Source organism: Marmota marmota, unplaced genomic scaffold (assembly GCF_001458135.2).
Source record: "Marmota marmota marmota unplaced genomic scaffold, marMar, whole genome shotgun sequence".
In the NCBI taxonomy this organism is placed as follows: Eukaryota; Metazoa; Chordata; class Mammalia; order Rodentia; family Sciuridae; genus Marmota; species Marmota marmota.
The window spans coordinates 2397151-2422621 of record NW_025999864.1 but is presented as its reverse complement, the minus strand read 5'-3'; the positions used below and the strand labels follow the sequence as shown (position 1 = coordinate 2422621).

Genomic DNA, 25471 nt, shown 5'->3' with positions numbered 1-25471 from the left:
CAAGGCCTTGGGTTCAATGTCCAGCACCAAACAAAAAGAGAAATAAAATCTGAAGCCCAGATGCAAGCATGAAATGAGGTCAGAGGTGGTAACTCCAGCCCCAGAGCAAATGCCAGGCTGGGCTGAGGGCATCACCCTTGAACCTGCAGATGGACAGGAATCATAACTTTTCATGAAGAAGTGGAGTGATGGCAGGACTGTTTGATACAAATTCTGAGACACATGAAGGGGAGAAGGGTTGAGCTGTTACAGACTCAAGTCACATGGGGGAAAAGACTGGGGGGGGGAGGCATCTCTGACCCCTAGGGTGCCCCTGCTGCCCTCAGCATTGACCTCTCGGGAGGCCTGTCAAGGCCACTGGTTCATGATGGGAGAGAGGGAGCCTGACTGTCGTTAGAAGTTCTTAAAGTTGGCTTAGTCCTTTTTGCTTATCGCTGTGGCTAGAACATGATAAGAGAGGGCCAAAATGGCTGGGTCTCTCTCATCATGGGACAGTCCCATGCAAATAACAGCATCCCAAAGTGCCAATGATGTCCTGCTGAGACATTCTAGATTAAACGTCTCTTTACAGATAAGAGTTGGAGTGGTGGGATGTCCCAGGATGGGGTGGAATGGCCTAGAAGTTCACGCTCAGTCTGAGGTTGCTCTTGGGGTATTGCCGAACATACCCCAGTGATGCACTATTTAGATCTCCCTACTGAGACTTTGAGGTAGGAAAAACAAAGTTCAAACTAAGGTAATAGTTTTCCATTTTTCCTGAACACTGGGTACTATGGCACATTACTTCACTTGTTCCTCACAGTAATCTCATGAGGTGTGGGTATGATTTCTATTGTATACCGGGAAGCAAGAAGTTAAATGTCTCATGCAAAGTCATACAGCTCTGAAGTCATGTAGCTTAGGGGAGAGAAACATTTATGTAAAATAAGACATAAAAGCAAATAAACTACACTGAGATTGTGTAGCTCATGATACCCTAACATCAGAGGCAATGTTCACTTGAGCTTTGGATTTCACCCAGAGCCATGCCCTGCAAAAAAAAAAAAAAAACAACTGAAAAAAAAATCTCTCCTAGACTGGCTAGCAGACCATTTTCTGCCAGCATCAGGGTGGCAAAATGAATGAAAACCATTTCTGAGCCTTTGATAATCATGCTTTGAAATGAACTTTTGTTAGAAATTCAGGGTGACTTTGACCGACATCTGATTTATGTTTTTGATAAGAAATATGAGGCAGGCTTATCTCTGCAAAGAGTGAGACCCTGTGAGTTTAAAAATTAAAAACATTCCTAATGGTTTTTAAATTTAGGCCTCTCATCCAGTTTTTCTCTTAGATTCTGACTCATAAAGTCTGCAGTGGGTACTTGCAGTCTGTGTTTTTAACAAGTTCCTTCAGTTATTCTTGCATTTCTTTCTTTCTTTTTTTTTTTTTTTTGACTGTTTTTGTTTTTGTTTTGTGTGTATGCTTTATTTGTGTTACTAGGAATTAAATCTGGGAGGCTCTACCACTGAGCTATGTCCGCAGCCCTTTTTACGTTTTTATTTTGAGACAGCTTATCACTAAGTTGCCTAGCCTGGCCTCAAACTTGTGATCCTCCTGCCTCAGCCTCCCAAATCACTGGGATTGTAGGCATATGCCAGCAATACTGACACAAGCAATTTTGATCAGGCAAAATGAGAGAATATTCACTAAGGCCATGCTATGAAAATCTTTGTCTATAAATTGCCCAAGTTGAGTGATAGGAGTCTTAAAAAATCATTTGCCTGTAACAATTACTTTAATGTTTATAATCCCTTAATAGAAACTTGAATTTACATATTTTACATTTACAAAACACTTCAGTGTACACCACATCATTTGAAACCCACAGCAATAAACATTTTTACAGATGAACAAACTGAGATCCCCAAGGAATTATTTGTCCCAGATTCTACTGTGAGTAAAGTAGTAGAACAGAGATCTGATTCCAGGCCTTCTCAGTCACTTTGTCTCCATGCATGTCTATTCGAGCTGGTCAATCACACTGGGCTGTTGGGAGACTTGGGTCAGTGCTCAGTGGGCAACAGCAGTATCTGGAAATTGGTTTTGACCACTGGTGGTAGCTGGGTCTTCATAGTCCCTGGAGGAGCATTTCTGGTCCTTAGGACAAATTCATAAGGCAGTTTACATCGTTGGTTTTGTTCTTTCCAAATCATGTTTCTTTAGGAACTTTAAAGACATTATTTACATTTCTTGACACGTTTGGAACTTTGGCAAGCATTTAGTTTATCTGAAGGTCGAATGAAGGCAAGGTACCTGAGAAACTAACAGTTTCAAGTTAACTGAGGCCTCAAGAGTCTACAAGAGATGGTTTACTTTCTGGAGGGGAAAGGAAATTATTTCATGCAGAAGTTCCAGGTGTGTCAAAAGTGATATAGGAATGTGGAAAATTTCTAATTGTGAAGCCCCTTAATATTTTTGCTTTTAAGAACTTTTGGTGGTGGCATGTTGGAAAAAGGGGTGGGATTTTTTTCAATTGAAGTTACAGTATTAGAAACATTATAGAAAATCTCATATCACTGAATCAATTCACTTCAAATAATTAAAAAATATGAAATATTTTTTCTTAACATGTAGAAAGCAGTTGAATATGACTGAGTTTTAAATGATTCTCAGTTCAGTTACTATGTCTCCCTCCTCATCCATATTTCTTGCTGGGAAAGATTTTTTTTTTTTTTATGGTAACACACATAGCAGGCAACTTTGGGATGAAGAGTAATAGCAACACTTTTAATGAATGTGAAAGAAAGTCATGAGTTCTTACCTCAAATGACAGTGTTGAACCCACCACTCTTAGACAGTGAATATTTTTATTGGTATTGAATATGTTGTTCCTGTTTGTTTGGAAATGGTGGGTCAGCAGCATTTTCTGTAGAGAAACTATGCTACTTGGATTCAGAGCTTGAACTAATGTCTGACAAAGTTAGGATATCTTTTCTCCTCTGTGACCCCTGGAAAGAGTTTGCACATTTTATGGAACCAGACAGCTCAGGGTCATATCTGCACTCTGGCATTTTCTAGCCAGCTTCACCTTGCCTGTGAATGTGAGTTAACAGTATCTATTTCATGGGTTATTATGGAGAAAAGATAATGTATGTTTTCTAGGGCCTGCACAAAGTTGGTTATTTTGTTCCATTGTGATTGTTTGTTCTCCTATAAAACAAATAGTTGCTTGGTCTCAATTGGCATCAATTTTATTTTTAGCAGAACCCTTCACAGGGTAAAAGGTACTTCTGTTTCACCCTTCAACACCTACCCCACAACATTCTTCATTATTTATGGATAATGGCAATCCTGAAATGTAGTCTAAAAAATGTTTGAAAAGCATCTATTGAATACCCATTAGGGTGGCTACTGTCAAGTAAAATAACTAGTGTTGACAAGGTTATGAAGATTTCAGGAGAATTCTTGTACACTCTTGATGGGAATGTAACATCATGTAGCCACAATGAAAAGTTTGATGTTTCCCCAGAAGCATCATTTGACCACTTAATTCAACTTCTGGGTATACACCAGGAAAAAAAAATCGGAGTCTAGAGAGGTTTGTATATCTAGATACATAGCAGTATTATTCACAATAGCCCAAAGGTAGACACAACCTAAGTGATCGACAGTGAATGAAGAAACAGAATATGATATTTACGTGTCAGAATATTACTCAGCCTTTGAAAAGGAGGGAGATTTTGATTCATGCTATAACATAAAAGAATTCTAATGGTAATTGCAATGGGCTGGGGAGAGGGGAAGAGGAATGGGTAATTACTTCACAGGTATAAAGTTTGATTTCTTAAGATGAAAAGAATTCTGAAGATTGTTTATACAATAGTGTGAATGTACTTATTGCTACTGAACTGTACACTTAATGGTTGTGATAGAAGTTTTAATTTATGTGTGTTTTACCTAAAGCATACATTGAAAACTACTAAACTAGATACCTATATACGAATCATCTGTAATATCCAGAGTGATACAAAGGTAGAAGAGAAATTTGTATTTGAGGGAAGAGGTCCAAGAACAGCTTTGATTCCAGTCTTCCCATCTGGCATCAGCTGGGATTATATGTATCAGCTGAGTGTGGGGGTGGGGAGCAAATGTTGAATATTTACTCTAAATAAGACCTGCCTCCCTGCACTGCTAAACCACTTGAAAGAACCAGAGGAAAACCTGACTGTGCTTTATCTAAATTGTTGATGAGCGCCCCTGTTTATCAGAGTGGAAGCCTCTGACAGTATTAACGATGACTAGCCTCAGATTATCCTTAAAAGAAAATAAGTAAATCTCCTGAGTTTGGAGCAAAATAGATCCAACACTGAGAACCTGATTTCACAACAAACATTAAATATGCAAGCATCTGCCGCTGCCTGGGGAGCCCAACACTATCAGGAGTCTCATCAAATGGGATTTAGTGGGTGTCCCTGGAAGGGATGAGGTCAAGAAAGTGTCAGTGGAGTTGATATCTTCCCTCAGCAAGGCTGGTATGGACTTAATCTCCTTACCCAGAAGGCACAGAGAGAAAAGGTGTTGGAGGATAAGCAAGCAGTTAGCAAAACTGGAGAAGAGGTGAAAAAAAATGAGCATTTTCATTATCTGTGAAAGCAATCCCATATTATTTAATTCAGTTAATTGAAAATTCATAAAAAGGTAAATGGAGATTTAATAACAAGAGCAGCCACCTTGGTCAATACAGTATGAAGGAAATTTCCAAGTTTATTTTATGCTTGTATTATTAACCATAGACCCTCTAAGTAGAATTTCTTTTAAAGAAAGATCTACTTATATTTCAAACTATAAAGGCTGGAGTGTTTTCTTTTATGTATATTCATTTATTAGAAAATTTTTAGGTTATATCTTTTAAATAGCAAATTCTTATCATTCAAAGTATCTTTGTTTGCAAATATGTTATGCATTTCTTAAGGCATGAAAAATTTAGGCATTCTCATAGAAAAGAATGAAGTTCTGATACCACAACATGGATGAATCTAGAAAACATTGTGCTAAGTGGAAGGAATCGGTCACAGAAGGCCACATAGTATATAGTTCCATCTAGGGGAGAAATTCAGACTAGGAGAAAGTTCAGACTACAGAGAAAGAGAGTAAATGTGTAGTAAACAGGGGTTTAGGGTACTTAAAAATAAATTACTTCTCAATGATATGGGATTTCTTTTAGGTATGATGAAAATGTTCTAAATCTAGATAATGGTGATTTGTACAACTAGTAAGTACATTAAAAATCACTGAAATACTTGAACACTTAAAAATGGTAAATCTTGTGGTGCATCAATTATACCCCAACCAAATTATTATAAAAATAGACTAATAAAGCATTCTTGGTGGAAAATAATGAAAATTTATGGAAAAATAGTTCAAACTCTTAAGGAAATTAAAAGTAATAGGAATTCTACATTTTTTCTACATCATATTAAAATCTATGTGACTGCTATGCCAGATGCAATGGTACATGCCTGTGATCCCAGATACTCTGGAGACTGAGGCAAGAAGATCACAAATTCAAGGCCAGCCTGGGCAATAACTTAGCAAGACCCTGTCTTGAAATAAAAAGGGCTGTGAATGAAGCTCAGAGGTAGAGCTCCCCTGGTTTCAACCCCTAAGTGCGCAAATCATCACCATCTTCATCATCTACGTGACTTAAATATTACTTATCAAACATTTACTGATTACAAGCTCTGTGCCTGGGGATTAGCAGATACAAATCTCTTCCCTAGGAGATGAAAAGACTTTCAAAAGCTGTAGAGATGTCTGTGGATTGAGTGAAGATGGTGTAGTCTTTGCTTAAATATCTTTCATGTGCTATCTCTATAAATTTGTTTGCTAATCATTTTTCTGTTTCTGTTTACACTAGGAATGGTGCTAAATTATAACAATAGAATGAGAGAACATAAAATTTTTTAAAATTGTTCTAAATACATATCCTTAACACATCAGAATCTTGATCTTCAGATCTCTTATTTTGTAACTTGATCTTTTTTTTTTTTTTTTGACCATAGAAATTACTAAGAGGCAAAAATTACTACAGGTAGTAAGAATTAGTACAGAATACCGGATTCCCTCTCAACTTTTAATTATTTTAGAACTTATGCTTTTTGAGAACATGAAATATATGAGACAGGACATAAACAAAATAGCTGTATTATTTAATTTTCATCTAGAAAAATTGGAGTGGTATTTTCACCTCCAGAATGTCACTAGAGATGGTGCAACGAGGTCCCAAAGATGGCAACCTCAACTAAGGATAGCAGGTTCTTGACAAATGCCACAGAAAATAATTTCTAGACACTTCAGATATTGAGTCACAGTGAGTTATTTGGGAAAACAAGCAGTAAAACATTCAAGGGAAAAGGCAGGCCATCTTGAGAATAAGAAATGCTTTCAGGGTCTCAGGCTCTTTGAAGTGGTGAGGGTTGGGCATGGGATGTGGTGATCACAAGATGTTTTATGGTGGTCAGCCTGTTCTCAAGACCCTTAGGTTGAGTCTTTTCTATTTTTTGATAAATGGAAACAGTTATATAGTACTGGGACAATACCTATATTATAGGTTTTGTATCTCCCTTTGTTCAATCTATTCTAAAACCCATGTATTAGTGGACTAATTAAGAGTGCACAGAGAAATTTTCTTAAGTGGGTGAATTTCTAGCAACTTTAAGATTGCTAGTGAAGATCTGTGTATTTCCTGGAAACTTACGAGTGACAGGCGTGGGGAGCCAAAGGACAAGAAACTAACACAAGGCTTTCAGATAAAAGTTACAGTCTTTTTCTTTCTTTTGTCTCCTTTCTACCATTTTTTAAATTATTTTCTATCCTATTATTCTACTTCAGTCTAATCGACTTACTTTTTTATTTGATGATAATATCCCCTAGAGATTTTGAAAGAAAAGGAAAGATCAAACTGGCCTTTTTTATATTTAAATTCAAAGGAAGGTCTGCCACTTAGCAGCAGCAAGGTAGAAAATGACCCTACTTTCACTTGGGGAAGAGGTGGAAATGCTCTTGTTTTGCTAATTGTTTCAGAGAAGAACTTGAGAAGGGAAAAATGGCAGGCATTTCCCAGCAGAGGTATAGTTGTTTATTCCAGGTCTCCATCCTCAGTAGTAGAGCAGCCAAGTGTTTCTATCATGTTTTGGCATTTATACAGTGTTAGATGCCATGTGTATTGAACAGGCCTTTCCATTCCTTGCTGTTCCTCCCTCATGAGCCACAGTCCTGCTCAGTCTTTCCAGGCTGAGCCTGTGCTGAGCCACAGCTTCTCCAACGCCTCTTGCACCCATAAGAACTGCCCCATTTAGCACCTTCCGATTTCACTGACATCACAGACTACTTTGGATCTGCATGTTTTTTTCCTACCCAAACTGTTTCATAATGCCCTCATAAGATGCAGTTGTTTCATAAATTTTCTTAATGTCCACATGATAAAAAATAAGAACCGCTTCAGCCTAGCCTGGTGGTGCACGCCTGTAATCCCAGCTACTCCAGAGGCTGAGACAGGAGGATCCCAAGTAGTTGGCCAGCCTGGGCAACTTAGCAAGATCCTGTCTCAAAATTTAAAAATAAATAAATAAAAAGGGCTCAGGGTATAACTCAGTGGTAGAAAAACTTTTTAAAAAAAAAAGTTTTATACCTAACAACTTTTATGTTTATTAAATGCCAAGCACCATTTTTAAAACACTTTATTTATTAACTCATTTAATCCTCATGACAGTGTTATAAGCACTGTTATTAGTCTGAGTTTGCAAGTAAGAAATACATGATACTGAAAAATTATATAAATTTACCTAGGTTTTAAGCTAGTATGGAACAGGCCTAGAATTTGAACCTAAGTAATTCAGCTCATAACCACTATACCACTCTACAAAAATACTATCTATCTTTCGTACCCCACTATTAGGTGCCTCCAGAATTCTCTAATACTAAGAATTGGTCATATATCTATACTACTAGGAAGTGCAGGACAAGTCTAGTGGAGAAATCATAAACTTAAGTTCAGACAAATCATGGCAACTTTGCAACCTTTGGCAAATTAGTTTGATTTTTTTGAGTCTCACTTTTATCATCTGTAAAATAAAGATAAAACAATTAAATCTCTTTCTAGGAATGTTGTATGAGTTAAATGAGACAAAGATACGGAATACCTGTGAATTTTCTTCTTCCTTTTCACATGATTTCTCTCATATCTCCTCTTGACAATCCTGTGATGGAGACAGTAGAGGTATTGTATCCACAGTACAGATTGGAAAATATGCTCATATAAGATAAGGCACATTTCCTGGTGTAATTCAACAGGAAGGTGGATGCAGAAGAGTGAGCACTGACACCTGGTATTCACTTTATCAGTGAAATATGCCTGCTACTAGGTCACGCTGGGAAATTGGGTTGAAATAAGGTTATAACCAGAATGGAATTTCTTCTTCGTCCCTAAACTCATTGTTAAAAATCTTCTACACGGGCTGGGGATGTGGCTCAAGCGGTAGCGCGCTCGCCTGGCATGCGTACGGCCCGGGTTCCATCCTCAGCACCACATACAAACAAAGATGTTGTGTCCGCCGAAAACTAAAAAATAAATATTAAAGATTCTCTCTCTCTCTCTCTAAAAAAAAAATCTTCTACACATTTCTGAACCAGTTTTATAGTTTGTAAAGTACTGTACAAATATTTATTTTTAGAAGTCATCATCTTAAACAGGTGATCTTGTAAAATATAACATGATCTAATACAGCATGATACCATATAGTATTTATTACTGGAGAAGAATGAATTGTGGGAGAATGTAATGAATTTGTACAAATCCTGAGAGAGCTTAGCTTGTTACTGAGGGATTCGCTTCTTTCTTTTTTCTCAAAGTAGAAGACAGTTGGGCATGGTGGCACATGCCCGTAATCCCAGTGAGTATGAAGGCTGAGGCAGAAGGCTCGCAAGTTTGAAGCCAGCCTTAGCAACTCAGACCTTGTCTCAAAAAATAAAAAGGTCTGGGGATGTGTGTCAGTGGTTAAGCACCCCTAGGTTAATCCCCAGTGCTCAAAACAACCCCCCCCAAAAAAAAAACCCTCATTCTTCTAAATTGGAAATTTAAGCTAACTTGAGTGATTATTGCCTTTGAGGATCCTAGGTTATAGATAAAAAGTGAATTAAGGTGGAAGAAGATGAGCACAGAAGAAAATAAAGTTGGGGGGGATGGGAGTTGTCAATCCCACTGTGAGAATACAAATTCACATGGGGAAATGGCAATTGGTCCCTGTTGTTTTGTTAAGCATGCAATTGGTCCAAAAGTTTCAGATAAAGTTGCTGTAATTTTGTTGAGTCAAAATTCTGAATCTTTATTCAAGCCCTATTAGTGATTTCTATAAATAGTTTTATAGCCAGTTCCCTTCATTGCTGTTTGTAAGATGTATATGTTGTGTATGGAATGCTCTTTTTTTTTTTTTTAAACAGTCAAAGGAAACATTTATTTGAGGTTTAGCATGAAATGACACAAATAAAATTCATATAAACACAAAGCCACGTTGACTCATATCNTTTATTTAGTTAGTTAGTTTTTAGCAGACACAACATCTTTTTTTTTAATTTTTTATTGTTGGCTGTTCAAAACATTACATAATTCTTGATATATCATATTTCACACTTTGATTCAAGTGGGTTATGAGCTCCCATTTTTACCCCAAATACAGATTGCAGAATCACATCAGTTACACATCAATTGATTTACATATTGCCATACTAGTGTCTGTTGTGTTCTGCTGCCTTTCCTATCCTCTACTATCCCCCCTCCCCTTCCCTCCCCTCGCCTCTTCTCTCTCTGCCCCCTCTACTGACATTCATTTGTCCCCCTTGTATTATTTTTCCCTTTCCCCTCACTTCCTCTTGTATCTACTTTTGTATAACTCTGAGGGTCTTGGAATGCTCTTTTGTCTTTAGCTACCATACTTTAAAAAACAATTGAAAAGAAAGTACTAGAAAAGAAAAGTATTATGGTTAATTGTATTTATACTTTTAAGATTTTTACTGATTATGACACTGACTAGTGATGGAAAAGTAAAACAAGATGCTATTATACTGCTGATAAAAATAGTGGATTTTAAGGAAGAGCAAAGAGTCTGGTGAAATGAAAGGGGAACTACCTGGGAATCAGGAAACCTAGAGTCTTGCCTAAGCTCCAGGCTCTGCAACACCAAGTACACTCCTTGATCTCTAAGCTCTTCCTCATTCAGTCACTGGACTGAATCAACTCAGAGGTCCTTATTAGTTTAAAAAAAAAAACTGCCCAAATGCGAATGTATTCTATAACATTTTGAATGTACATTTTTAAATGTAAGAAAATTTTTTATTGATCCAAGAAAAAATTATATTAATAAGCTAATTCACATAAAATGAGAGTAGTATCTGTGGGTTTTGTACTAAATTCAGGTCAGATCAAAACTCTAGATTGAATTTGTTTAACCCAAATTTTAATTCAGGTTTCTTCTTGAAAATAATGTGTGGACCTTTAGCCATATTGAAATTTCTGCATTAATGGGAAAAACAGTAATATATTTTAGGGTGAGAATATCTCAAGATTTATTGGTTTCCTTCCCAGTTCAAATATTAGAGAAGGTAATGAGTAGATAGAATGACTCTCTTGCTATCAGAGTGAATGCAGATGGTGGAACTGAGACAGGGGGAGAGTGGGCTGTATATTAGGCAATATTAAAATACAAGCATTTTTTCACAATAAATTACACAAATGTCCATAGTGGAATTCTTTTAGGAAAGCATGAAGAAGTAAAAAGTCATATGTAGTCCCAACATGGAGAGATAAATTTTGGGTGAATATCTCTATAGCCTTTTTACAATGGGCATGTGTGTGTGTGTGTGTGTGTGTGTGTATGTATATATATATATATATATATATATATATATATATATATATATATAGAGAGAGAGAGAGAGAGAGAGAGAGAGAGAGAGTGTTAACATTTAAAGATGTCAGTTCTTTATTATCAACATTGCACAATTTCTGCTGAGTCTTCTATACTTCTTATCTTTGTTCTCTGTATGAAGCATATTGTTTCTTCCCCCTTAACAACCCTAAAGATCTTTTTATTTATCTTTCATTTTCAGCAGTTTGATGAGTATCATGGTGGATTTGGTTGTTGCTTATCTTGCTTGGTGTCCCCAAAGCTTCTCAGATTTGGGTTTTTATGTTCTTCATTATCTTGAGAAAATGCTTGACATTAATAACTCTTCAAATATTTCCTTTGTCCAATCCCATTTCTTCTCCTTATGCCACTCCATTCAGCCACTTCATATTGCCCCATAGCTCTTGGATCCTTGGCTCTTTCTTCCTCCCACTTTCTGTACTCCAGTTTGGAAGAACTTATGAATAGATGTATTTTTAGGTTCCCTGATTGTTCCCTGATTGTGTGAAGTCTACTCATGGGTCCATCAAAGGAATTCTTTATTTCTGATATTGTGGTTTTCTTATCAAGTGTTTCCATTTGCCTCTCTCTTGGGAATTCTTTGCTGACATTTTCTATCTTTCCATGTGTGTTGTTCACCCCATTAGATAGACCATTGGATACTATCTGTAATAGGAGAGATTCGGCTTATTTGGTACTTTTGCTGAAAATGGATGCTTTTTCCCCCCTTCTTTTAGGCTGCAAATATTAGTTATGTAACCAGTTTAATGAGGGGTGAGCCAAGTCTACATTTTTGTTTTTGAGTCTATGAGTCCTCAGGGGATGCTGCCATTTGCCTTGGGGTGAGGGCTGGGCTGTCTGAGAATTTCACTTAATCTTAGAGCTCCTCCCTCAGTTTTCTCGGGACACCTGCAGCACAGAGGAGGTCTCTAGCACAACCCTAACCCTTACCAGTTGACTTCTCTTGCCCAATACTCTGTGTGGCTTCACTTGGCTCAGGGATCTTTTATTCTAGCTGTCTCAGCCTTAGGGAGTTTACCTGGCCTCAGGGCTGGATCCTTCTTTATACTCCTGCTCTTTCTACCCTGACTGTCAAACACTGCCTTGTATCTGTGATTACAGATTTGAAGGCTTTTCATATATAGTGCCAAATTGCAATCTAGCAAGTGTGTACAAATTTCACCAGCAAATAGGGGCTCTTTTAAATAAGACTTTGCCTCTAACATCATTGGACTCTTGATATGTTGGGATAATTTGCTGTTTGGTTGGACAATGGAAATGTAGCAACCGGCCTCATACATAGTAGGGCATAAGATACTTTTATTGATTAACAGAAGAATAAAAATATAAATAGCTCTCTGAGTGACTCAGAGGTACCACTTTGCTCTTGATTTGTTCCTACTTGACAGAAGCAGTTACTACATGACTCAGGAATGAAAAAGTGTGCATATCAGTGAAAAGCTCCATTTGACAGAGAAGAAAAGCAACAGTCTTTAGATAGAGGCGTTCTGACCCCTAACTGAAGATGCCACTGTAAGAGCATGTGGAAATCAGAATTCTGATCCTAATTCTGCCTGTGGTTAGCTGTTTCTTAATCTGCAAATTAAGGACCATTTCGATATCTCCTTCTTTTATTAAGTGGAGTTAAAGTTTTCTATATTATTTAATTGTTGTCATGAAGTTAAATTGAAGTTGTTAGTATATAAGTCCTTTATAGCACTTTTTTAAAAGCCTACAAAATATAAAGTAGTCCTCTAGGAAGGGTATAGAAAAATATGAAAATTAGGAATTCCAGGCAACCTTTGTTTTTCTTTTTGACATCTCTATGTCTGAGAGAGAATATATAAATCTGAAAGGAAGCAACAGAAATAGTTAATGCTCTCACTAAAATTAGCCTGTTGTGATAAAGGTTAATTAAGTCCTTCTTAATCAGGTGAGAGTCCATTTTTCCAAGGGACAATAGCAAGGAAGCCCCTACTCATGGGGAAACGATGAGGATTTGGGGTTACATCCCCCTAGGGCTCCTGTGGACTGTTTCCTGTGTTCCTAACCTGACACTCCACCTGCTGGCTCAGAGCTAGAGTTCACCCACTGTGCTACTTGGGTCATTAGAGCCACACACATTTGAGCTCAGAACATAGAGACAAGTGAAACAGACCTAAAAGTCAACATAAAATGTATTTCCTTCTGCTATCCTTCACACATATCAAACAGGACTCAGGACTAAACCTTACACAGTGCACACCATGTAGCCTCGCTTCCTCTTTTGTAACCTGTCACACACAGTTGAAACTTTCAACCATAAGCTGGGGTCCCAGCAGGAGTCAGCCAAGGACTGCCTGCACATCAAATCCAGCCCACGGAGTACAACCATTGCTGCTTCTTTATATTTTTTGTGTGGCCACTTTGTGCTACGGTGGCAAAGTTGAGAGGGTACATCAGATCAGACATTGTGATCTGCAGAGCAGAAAATTTTGCCATCTGGCCCTTTGCTGAAAACATCAGCCTACCCCTGTTCTAGAACAATGGCATTAGTCCTCATCAGTGTTCCTAAGATAAATTGTTATACTCAGGCCTTTTTCTTCTTTTATTTAATGAATTCATCACTGATTTATATTTTGGCCTCTAAGAATAATCCTTAATTATTATGAAAATAATTCTTAAATTATATTTTAATATCTAAGAATAACAAGATATAAAGAATGTACAGTCTCTCTACTCATAAGGGAATGAATGGTTAAAAATATTGAACTAGAAATGTTTGCTGAAGATAGGGAGGGGAAAGGGCATGTTAAACACCACCACCCGTGGGGATGCCATCAGTCAAATGTAGGTGGTGGAAAACTTTACACAATAAGTTATCAAGTTACTTCAATAACAAATGGACATGGGGGAAAGGTGGGGCATGGGAGCTCTGGAGATTAAAAGAAACTTCAAGGACCTTTCAGTTCAAGGACCTTCTTATGGGGGGTGGTGTTTAGTCAGTTGGAGTCAATGGGAGAATTTGAACATAAATGGGGGCTTGGGTGCTATTTTGTTATTTTTACTTTCTTAGTAACAATAATTTATTGTGATTTTATTTTAAAACATCCTCACCTAGCCAGATGCAGCAGTATTTCCCTGTAGTCTCAGTTATTGTGGAGTGGTTGAGAATAGGAGAGTAAGAGAGCAACCCCTGGACAAGGCAGAGGGTCCCCTGCCCCAAATATAAATAATAAATAGTACTGGAGATTGAACCTACAACCCCAGCCATTTTTATTTTTTTCTTTTGAGACAGGGTCTCAGTTGCTTAGGGCCTTGCCAAATTGCTGAGGGTGGCCTCCTGCCTCAGCCTCTCAAGTTTTTGGGATTACAGGCCTATGCCACCTTACCCAGCCTTTTCTTCTCTTTTAAGTTCATAAGGGAAGAAAAAAGTAGTGAGTATAAAAGAAATATGAGCAAAGGGTTAATTGGTCAGGGGGATTGGTGCTGGGAACAGAATCAGGATCTTACCCATGCTAAGCAGGTACTCTGCCACAACAATGCTCCTGCCCCAAGGTTGATAATTTATTGAGCTTGGCTGAGGAGCACCTCAAGTTCATCATGCTTTTCTCTCAAACTTTGCAATTTCTCATTATAAATTGTTTTTTTTAATAACGTGTTTAACACAGAAAAACAATTCTTAAATTCATTTGGAAGAATAAGAGACCCAGAATAGCCAAAGCAATACTAAAAGCAAAAACAAAGCGGGAGGCATCACAATACCTGATCTGAAATTATACTACAGAGCTATAATAACAAAACCAGCATGTTATTAGCATCAAAATAGACATAAAGACCAATGGAACAGAACAGAAGACACAAGACAAATCCAGGTACCTACTGCCATCTGGTATTTGATAAAGGTACCAAAAATATACCTTAGAGAAAAGATAGCTTTTTTAAAAAAAAAATGGTGCTGGGAAAACTGATAGGGTCTAGTTTTGTGTTTCTATATATAGCTATCACCTGGCATAAAACTCAAAATGGATCAAAGACTTAATCAGACCAGAAAGTTTACACTTGGTATAAGAAAACATAGGGTCACCACTCCCTGATATAAGTGCTGGCACTGACTTTCTTAACAAGATCTCCAAAGCACAATAAATAAAACCAGGAATCAATAAGTTGGATGCAATCAAAATAAAAAAGCTTCTGCACAGCAAAGAAAATGATTAAGAGCATGAAGAGAGACCCTACAGAACAGGAGAAAATCTTAGCCAGTTGTTCCTCCAATAGGAGATTTGAATCCAGAATATACAAAGAACTCAAAAAACTTAACACCAAAAAATAATAATAACCCAATCAATAAATGGACAAAAGAACTAAACAAAAACTCCTTAAAAGAAGAAATACAAATGACCAACCAGTATATGAAAAAATGTTTAGCATCTCTAGAAATCAGGGAATTGTAAATCAAAACTACAATTAGATTTCATCTCACTCCAGTCAAAATGATGATGATCAAGTATACAAATAATACTAAACACTGGTAAGGTTGTGTAGGGAAAGGCACACTTGTATGTTGTTCATGAGCTTGCAGACTAGTACAATCACTCTGGAAAGCAGTATGAAGACTCCTTAAAAAACCAGGGATGGTTCCACCATATGCCCCAGATATCCCACTCCTTGTTTTGTTTTGTTTTTTTAACCAAAAGATCTAAAGTCAGCATGCTACAGCAGTATAGCCACCTCAGTATTTATAGCAGCACAATTCATAATAGCTGAATTTTAAAATCAACCCAGGTGCCCATCATTAGATGAATAGATTAAGAAATTGTGGTGTATAAATAAAATGGAGTTCCAATCTTCCATAAAGAATGAAATTATGGCATTTGCCAGTAAATGAATGGAAATAGGGAATATTGTGCTAAGTGAAATAAGCCAAACTCAGAAACTCAAAGGTTGAATGTTTTCTCTCAAGAAGGACAGGCGATGCAGAATGAATTCTTTAAAAAATCATGTGCATATCCCTTATGCATAGGTAGAGCCAATCAAATATAAATAAATAGACTAGCAAAGGGAAGCCTAGGTAAAAGAGAGGAAGGAAAATGGGAGAGGGGAAGGAGGATGGGAGGGAAAAGCAAGGAATCAGGAGCTGAATTGAATTCCATGCATGTATGAGTTTGTTGGTATGAACCCAGCTACTATGCATAACTACAAATCCCTAATTTAAAAAAAAAATTAAAAAATATTTTAAAAAAATATTGTGTTTGAGTTTAAGCTTTTAAAAATTGAACCCTGCTTCTGATAGCTATTTCTGTATCTGTAAAACAGGGATTAAAAGGGGCAGCAGTGTTAGGGGCAGCAAGGGAGGGGAGGAGAGGATAGGAAGGCTAGTGGAATGAAACAGACATTATTACTTTATGTACACATATGAGTGCATGACTAATGTGATTCTAAAACATGTACAATCAGAAAAATGAGAAATTATACCCCATTTATGTATGCTATACCAAATGTATTCTGTCCTGTATAACTAAAACAAATAAGAAATTATAGTAGAAAAAACAGGGATTACAATTCAGGTTGTATAGGGCATGTTAAGGACTATGAGAATTAAATGAGATAGTAAAAGACCTTAGGTAGCTCAGTGGCAGAGTACTTGTCTAGCATTTGTGAGGCCCTGGGTGGATCTCCAGCACTTCACAAATAAAGTCAAATCTAGTACAATACCTGACAAACAGGAAGTGACCAATACTTGGTAACCCAATCAATAAATGGAGCTTGTATGTGTATCAAGCTCTATTTCCCTGTGAGCCTAATTTATTTATGATATTTCTGACCTTTGCAAACAACAGATTTTAAATTTGTGTTACTGCTACACAAAAATAAGGAACAAAAATAGGGATTTTTTTTTTCAGTATATACATACATTTCCTTGGTAGTTTGGAAATGGTCATAGTACCTGTAAGATACACTGAGGACAGAAATGTGATAGCCAACCATTGAAATCAAGGAGAACATTAAACTGGTCCCAGTGGCACATACCTATTATTCCTGGGACTACAGAGGCTGAGGCAGGAGGATTGCAAGTTCAAGGCCAACCTGGGCAACTCAGTGAGACTCCGTATCAAAATAAAAAGGACTGGCACTGGGGTCATAGTGCAGTAGTAGAGCACTTGCCTAGCATGTGTAAGGCACTGTGTTCAATTCTCAGCACCACATATAAATAAATATTTATTGACAACTAATATATATATATATATATTTATTTATTTATTTATTTTAATAAATAAAAAGGGCTGAGGGTATAGCTGAATGGTAGGGAACCCTTGTATCACACACAAAAAAAAAAAATCAAGGAGAACCTAATTGAAATTTGTTGTAATAACTTGGCTCTTCCTTGAGGGTACTCTAGAAAGAAAACTTTTTAGCTCTCTGTGAGATTGCTAATAAAACCTTGCAAACACCCTCGGACACTATGTGCAAGGGATGTCAGGAAAGAACAGATATTCCAGTTTCAGGGGCTATTGTCCCTCTGTGACAACCTGAGGCTCCTACTGAGCCTGGGAAAGATTATGAGTCACATGACACTCCTTTAACTCAGTCTAGACCAACTTAATTAGTCACTTGTCAGTCACCTGCTCGCTATCCAATATGCTTAGTATCACACAAATTTGTGGGAAAATACATTGACATAAAGGCACGGGATTTTGTAGTCTTTATGTTACCCGTTCACTTTTGGAAGCTAGTGAATGTTGTATTAAAAGAGGCATAAATACATGCTTTGCGGCTTTTTCTGCCCTAAAATTTAGTATATTTGGTGTAGAAGGTAGAAGGTGCATAAGTAACAGTTTGCACTTAGAGGAGAAAAAAAAGGGCACACTTTTGGAGATACTTTTTTTAGTTATCATCTCATCCATTAGTGAACACCAGTAATTGAAATAAGTAAATGTGGACCCCAACCACAGACTATCCCTTCTGAAAAAAATTGCTGTCAGAAACATTGGGAAGTATAGTTTTATAATGTTTAAAAAGGAACAAGAATAATGTTGGGGGAAGTTTAGACAACAGTATTTTATCTAAACTAAGGATATCAAAACCATCTCTTTTTCTGTTCTTCCACAGAATGACATCACTCCCTTACATGTTGCATCAAAAAGAGGAAATGCAAATATGGTGAAACTGTTGCTTGATCGAGGAGCTAAAATCGATGCCAAAACCAGGGTAAGAGTGCTACTTATATGCATGCTCATACTTATTTGCAAGAGGTAGGAATACTTTTCCTACTGCATTTGTGTTGGTTAAACATTGGCTTTATTTTTAATTCCTTGTAGTCTCTTGGAAAATGCCAACCACATTTATTCTTCTTAAAATAGGGTGGATGTCCGTCTTTATAAATCATTAATTATGTTTAACTAGTGTTTGTCTTTAATTACAGGAATAGGCTCTAAGGTCTAGAGTTTTCACTGAGTTAAATTTTCAAGAATTATATGACATGGCAAGCTGAACTATTTGATTAGTTTGAAGTTAAAACTGATAGTTTTTCTACTGAAAAATCCATCTTCTCTGTTGTTTGAGGGAATATAAAATGGTGTGGCCACAATAGAGAATTGTATGGATATTCTTCAGAAAATTAAAAATAGAACTATCATGTGACCCCGCAGTCCCACCTCTGGATATATACCCAAAATAATTGAAAGCAGGGTCTCCAAGAAATTTTTCTAGTTGTGTTCATTACATCATTGTCCACAGTGGTTAAGAGATGCCAGCAGCCCAAATGTCCATTAATAGATGAATGAATTTTAAAATGCAGTATTTATATATAATGGAATATTATTCAGCCTTAAAGATAGAAATCTTGTTACATGCTAAAACGTGGATTAATCTTGAGGACATTATGCTAAGTTAAATAAATTGGTCATAAAAGGCAAAATACTGTACGATGCTACTTAATTGAGATATCTAAACTGTCAAAATCATGGAAATGGGCCAGGGATACAGCACAGTGTTAGAGTGTATGCTTAGCATGCACGAAGCTCTAGGTTCCATCCTCAGCACCAGAGGAAGAAAAAAATCATGGAAATAGAAAATAGAAGAGTGCTTTCCAGAGGATGGGGAAGGGGGAAATAAGGACTTGTTTAATGGGTATGGAATTTCAGATTAAAAAGCAAGATTGAAAAAAAATGTTCTAGTGACCTATCAGGCAACAAAATAAATATAATTAACACTACTGAAATATACAGTTAAAAATGGCTAAGAGTGCTAGGCATGGTGGTGCACACTTGTAGTGCCAGAGATTTGGGATGGTAAGACAGGGGGATGGCAAGTTTGAGGTCAGCTTCTGCAACTTAGTGAGAAAAAAAAATAGTGGGGCCAGGGATTTACTACAGTGGCAGAGCACCTATAGGTTTAGTACTCAGTAACCCCCCCAAAAAAAGTTGTGCTAAATTTTATATCAAATATGTTTTCACACAATTAAACTTTTCCCATAAATATGCATAACTTGACGTTTATGGTATATTGTGTAGGTTTTGTTGTGGTTTGCTTGGTTTAGGGGTTTTTCTTGTGTTTGGGGGAGATTTGTTGTTGTTTGCTTGTTTTGAATTACTGGGGATTGAACCCAAGGCCTCATGTATGTTATGTATGTGAAGTATGTTGTTTATTTTGTCTGAGGCACCAGGGTTATGGTAAAGAACTGAAAATCTGGTTTGAAATCAGATTATGAGCTTGGCCGGTTGAATTAGGTAGGCTATTTAAACTTTCTACTTTTAATTTCTCTATCTGAAGACGAATAAAATTAATAGCATTTTGAAAGATTGCTGCAGCAATCAAGGTCAAGTTTGTAAACTGTTCTATTATAAAGCAGGCCAGAAATAAATCCCAGTCATTACTCCTAGGTTGTCTCAGAGCTCCAATTAGTACTGAAACTCTAGCAAAGGGATTTTCTTTTTCCACACTTCAAGTGTTTCTTACAAGATCTGAGCAAGAGCCAGTCTAATAGAAAGGTGGCCTCACCATACGCATCCACTTATTTAAGGTTTTTGGATGGTTTCCCCACCTTGTAATTGTAGCTGCTCTAATCCTGTGCTTCCCCCTTCCAAGAATCCTGATATCCGTGTTTCTAAAACTAGCCTGGCAACCTCAGTTTGATTCCTGTAGTGCTTGGATTTACTACTTCATTTATCATTCATTGCATTTATTCATCCAACCAGTAAATGACTATAGTGTCTACTGTAGACCAGACATAGCTGGTGAAAGAGGAAGACAACACTTTTCCTGTCTTCATGAAGCTAATGGGCTAGTTTCTCTTCTGTACTCTGTCCCTAGTCCAGCCCAGCCATAGGTAGAAAGCAGGAGATCCAAACTTCTTTTTCCTGATGCCTATTGAACCTGAAAACCATGCACGTACCTTACAAGATACAAGCTTTCTGGGCTGGGGATGTGGTTCAGTGGTACAGCGTCTGCCTGTCATGCAAGAAGCCCTGGGTTCGATCCCTAGTACAATATGTGTGTGTGTGTGTGTGTGTGTGTGTGTGTGTAAAATAAACAGTGCTTCCTGTTTTGTGTAGGTACTGATGAGTAAATGGGAAGTTGGGGGGAGGGGAGCTACAAGCTTTCTAGAGAGGAAGAGTGAAGAAAGGTTGGGGTTGACTCCTAAAGCATTACCTCAGTAGGAGGTAAATTGAATAGAGATCTTATTGAACTGCCTTTTACATATTTCAATAAGAAGGAATCATCAGTATATAAAGAATGCTAGAACCATTGTATAAATGGCAGGAGTCAAGGCACAGGCTATTTAAAGGGCTTGTAAGGATTAAAAGGTAGAGTTGCATTGCTTTTACCATTTGATTACTGCATGGAGGTGCATTTATAAATGGGAGGGGGATCATTCTGAAGGGAAATGAGGGAAGAAAGAGACAAGCAGAAAAGAGAAACTTAAAGAGATGCCTGTATATCCAGCTGGGATTTTAGCTGGTTTGTGGATTGGAAATTACCTTATTTTTCCCCTCTATATGCAGTCATCAATCATCAGAATAGCAAAATTACTTGTCACTTTGCATCATTGACCAAACATGTACATGCTGTATTTAATAAAGTGGGAGGGGAAAGGGTATGTACAAAGTGCATATAGGGGAGGGCCTGGGAATAAGCATAAAAATTAGGGATAAAAATATCAGCTATAGGAAATAATGTATATAGGCACAATTTTCTATGCCACTTGGTTTCTATGTGGTGCTGCCTCCCTGAAGTGCTATGTTATTTTCAGCAATGACATAGACTCCTTTTACCTTCCCATCTAGTTTTGACTTGGATTTACTTTTCTTCAGTGTTAAACAGTGACATGGGGATGCGAAGGAAAGTCTTAGGGAACCAGGGAACAGAAAAGCCTGTCATTCTTTTGGTATTGTCCTATGTGGGGTGGGCTGAGGGAAGGGTGTCAGTTGTGTGCAGACTGAATTCCTGGCAGACTCAATGGAAGAAAGCGTAGTGTCTGCCCAAAATATGTGAGCTATTCTGTGTTCTCCTCATCAGAGCTTCGATTCTCTCTTGCTGAAATGACAAAGTACTGATTGGGAGGGAGGGAGCTAAAATGTCAGAAAGCCAAGGGGTCAGGCCAAAAAACAAGAAGTTGAATTTTCATAAATACAAGTTTTAACTACCCAATCTAGTAGTAGCTTTGGAGAAAGTAGTGTTCTCCATTCATCCAGTGCCTACCAAGTACTTCCTATTGTTGTGGCTATCTTGTTGCATTCAACAAATCTGAACTGGTGTATACCAGTCCCCATGTTTAGACACAAATATCTCTTGACTTGACCTTGGAGTCTAGTGCTGGCAATGACCTCTTCTTTAGGGCTCTGTTTCTACATGGGCTGATCACCTAATAAGGGATTCAGTTTAAAAGACAGCTCTTAAAGCATTTTTTATTCCAGGAAGTAAACTTGAATTGTATCAGGGTAATTTAGGTAGGACCTCAGCAAGATCTTACCAGCTAGAAAAGCAGAATGAGCATGAATTTTATATTACCCTAGTGCCTAATCTCTGCAGTCTTCCTGTGTGTTGCAAGGGATTAAACCCAGGGCTTCATGCCGCAGTGCCCTACCACTGAGCTACATCCCAGCCCCTAATCTCCTAAATCTTAAGTGTGACTGGCAAGTGGTACAGTTGTGGCCTAAGGAAAGTTCCTTTCCTTCCCATGCAGAGAGGGAGTTGTTCCAATGATCTCACAAGCATCTCGGTGCTGGATATTGTAACTCAAAGAATAATTAGGTCTAGGGCTGCAGCTCAGTTGCTCAGCTCCTGCTTAGAATGCAAGAGGCCCTAGGTTAAATCCCCAACACTGCAAAAGTAATTGTTTCTCATGAAATTCAAGATGATTAAACATGAATCTTCCCTTACAGCTTAGTTAGGATCTGATACATCAGTGATTTCATGTCTCTATTTAGCTCAATTCTAGAAAGCTTTTCTGATTTTCCCAGTCCCATAGTGCTGACTAGTATCAACTGGCATGTTAACTAACACTCATGTTGATAGCCAACTTGAGTATGTACAGTACATCTATAACAATGGTGGGAAGCGTGCAGAGATAGAAACACATGTCAAGGTAGTCTTTAGTTGGTTCAATGTGCAGCATTCTAATTTTAAAATGATTATAACATTTGTTTATTTTTTCAACAAGATCTTAATGGCTTTGTGTCTTAATAGACTACAGTGCTTTCTAAGGATGGCCTGCTATTTCTCTTCAAACTCTTACTATCTTCAAAGTTAGCATGAGTGCTTGGTACATGTTGAAGGAAGATGCTTTGCAACACATGGTCTCTTGTCATTTTCATTTCTTTTGCATTAATTCCCAGCCCAGGCAGAGACTCAATATGGTGCCTATACCAGAGCCATTTTAAGAACTTAAATTCTCTCTTTTCACCAACTTCTCCACATCTAATCATAAAGGTAGCTGTGCTTGTGTTTACTGCTTCTAAGAAGTTGCAGAGTTCGAGGTAGAGTCAGTAAGAACTATGCTCTGGTTCCCAGAACACTGTTCCAGGTATGCCCCTCCTGACTTCCAACCTTCCTAGCAATATGCTGCTGCCCTCCACCTCAATCATCCTGTTACTACCACAGTGCATGAAAAGCTGTGCTTTGATACTAAGATGTATATATGTATCATAGTATCCGTAGCACTTAGCATACTTAAAGTACTTCCTGGCACATATTACATGTTCAGCATTTGCTGAATATGTTGAAATAAGGGGCTGGGGATGTGGCTCAAGCAGTAGCGCGCTCGCCTGGCATGCGTGCGGCCCGGGTTCGATCCTCAGCACCACATACAAACAAAGATGTTGTGTCCGCCAAGAACTAAAAAATAAATATTAAAATTCTCTCTCTCTCTCTCTCTCTCTCTCTCTCTCTCTCTCTCAAAAAATATGTTGAAATAAGATACAATCTTTAATGACAAATTTAACAACGGGTCTTGATTTATTTGACTTTATACTGATACTGTGGTAATGTAATATTTCTCCCTGAAGTTAATGGCAACCAGTTCACTTAGAAGAATAGATCTTTATGCACAGGTAGATTTAGGGGTCTCAGAACACCTCCAACCTGACAATTGTTAAATTCTTACTGTTCTGGAAAAATGTCAGAGTAAACTTGAATATCCTATAATTTTAACCTTTACTTTCCCTGAAATGCAACTCGTTGTATTTCTCACATTTAATACAAAGGAAAAAGAAATATTTCTATCTGTGTTTGCTTTCTTTGTTGTGAAGAAAATATTAAATTTTTCAAAGTAATGATTTAGTCTCTCTCAGAGAAAAAAATTTAGGCTTTACTTCCCCTTATAGAGTTCTAAGATAGATTGTTGACATGAGCATTTGGCAGGGCAACAGACTGGGTTTCAATTAATCAAGGCTAACTTAATAATTATTCATGCCATACAAAAGTATATTGATATTTCTCAGTTTTATGCACAAATATTAGAAATTAATTGAAATTATTTCTTTAGATTAAAGGAAGGACAAGTAATCATAAAATGCTCTTAGCTTTATAAACTTGAGAGCGACTCTTTGAAGGAAAAAATGTATTTGACAGTTGCAAAGAGTTCTCAGAACATGGAGAAAGGGGCTTTCTTTTTTCTTCTATCCCAGTGATTTTACACTATGTTAGAAAACTCATTCCCTTTCCAAATTAGGGAACTAAAAGTAGTGGGTAAATGTCACATGCCTGGTTCTTGAAGAATCTACAAAGCAGGCTCAGGACAGTTATTACTTTGGCTAATTGCTTTGTGGTCATGAGTGCTGTCGTCAGAGGGTAATCTTCTCCCCTCACCACCCCTGTTTTCCCTTGATATATGTTGGTAGTGGTCACATCCATTTTCTTTTAAATACCTCTACACTAATTTGGCATACAAATATTGTGTAGTTGTCAATCTTTCTTCTCAAAAGGATGCAATAAATAAATATCATTGTTTTAATTTTGAACCTTAATTCGACTTTTCCAAGCATATATCATCTTATAAGGGCTCTGCAAAAACATCTTGATTTAAAATCAAATTTTTGACATTTAAGATCATATTACACAATTTTTTCCTTTTAATGAGTTTTTTTAAAGTCAATTGCTTTAACAAAAATATCAATCTATTTTGAGTTTTACAATATATGTAGAAATATTTGCTACTTAGAGCAAAAAATGAAAATAGTATAAATGGAATTATATTGCAGAATTTTCATTCATAAAGTGATATAATATCAGTTATATATATATTAATTGTAATATAATATTAGCATAATATGATGTTATTATATAATATTCAGATTATGATAAATTAAGAATATGGACTGTAACCCCTAGGGCAATCACCACCAAGAAAATAAAGCTAAAGTCAAAGGAGAAGTTAACAGATGTTATATATAATGATTCAATGATCACAATATTAAATATTCAGCCCAAAGGAAGACAAGAGAGACAAAAAAAGAGGGTGAAAAAATACAAAACAAATAGCATAGGGCATCTTCTAGTTCAGAAAGAAAGTTGTCATTTTCTAAGCAGAGAGAAGACAGGAGAATTTTTCTTCCTTTTAGTTTAATTCTAAAGGTACAGAATGTGCAGCAATAGACTAAGGAAGAGAATTAGAAAGAAGTGTTTCTCTCCCCTATGTACAAATGGCAGAAATGAATTATTGATCTTAAAAGAATATCGAATGCTTGTATTTTTAGAGGTTGCTTGGCATAGTAGAAGAAATCCAATCCTTCAGACAGAGGTGAGCCTGAGCGTAAATTCTAATTCCAACCACTTACTTGCCATGTGACCTTGGATATAGGTACATGAATCCCCTGGAGCAGCTTTGTCATCTATAAATGGAACTACTGATGCTTTTCTCATGGAGTTGTTGTCAGTATTAAATAAGATTCCAAATACAAAGTGCCTGTAACAGAGAACATTCAAAAATGTTATTGCACCTCCTCTTAGGTTAACTCTATAACTGCCTAACAAAGTAAGGATATAGTCAGAACTCTTGGTAAAAATAAAACATGAATAGCTTTGCTAAAAGACTGTAAAGGGCCCTTTAG

General features: G+C 37.1%; 1 protein-coding gene and 1 non-coding gene across 44 annotated transcripts in view; both read left to right on the top strand.

The window, feature by feature from the left end:
• The window catches only part of Ank3 (ankyrin 3), a 503325-nt gene that overhangs the window by 302367 nt on the left and 175487 nt on the right, over nt 1-25471 (top strand). For all 43 annotated transcript variants that reach the window (XM_048814103.1, XM_048814271.1, XM_048814128.1 and 40 more), the window contains one exon: nt 18033-18131. In XM_048814103.1, coding sequence (XP_048670060.1) covers nt 18033-18131 — 99 coding nt within the window. The remainder of the gene's footprint in view (nt 1-18032; nt 18132-25471) is intronic.
• LOC125620157 lies at nt 17622-17760 on the top strand. The gene has a single exon (XR_007351739.1). It is a non-coding gene; the product is annotated as a small nucleolar RNA SNORA13 (small nucleolar RNA).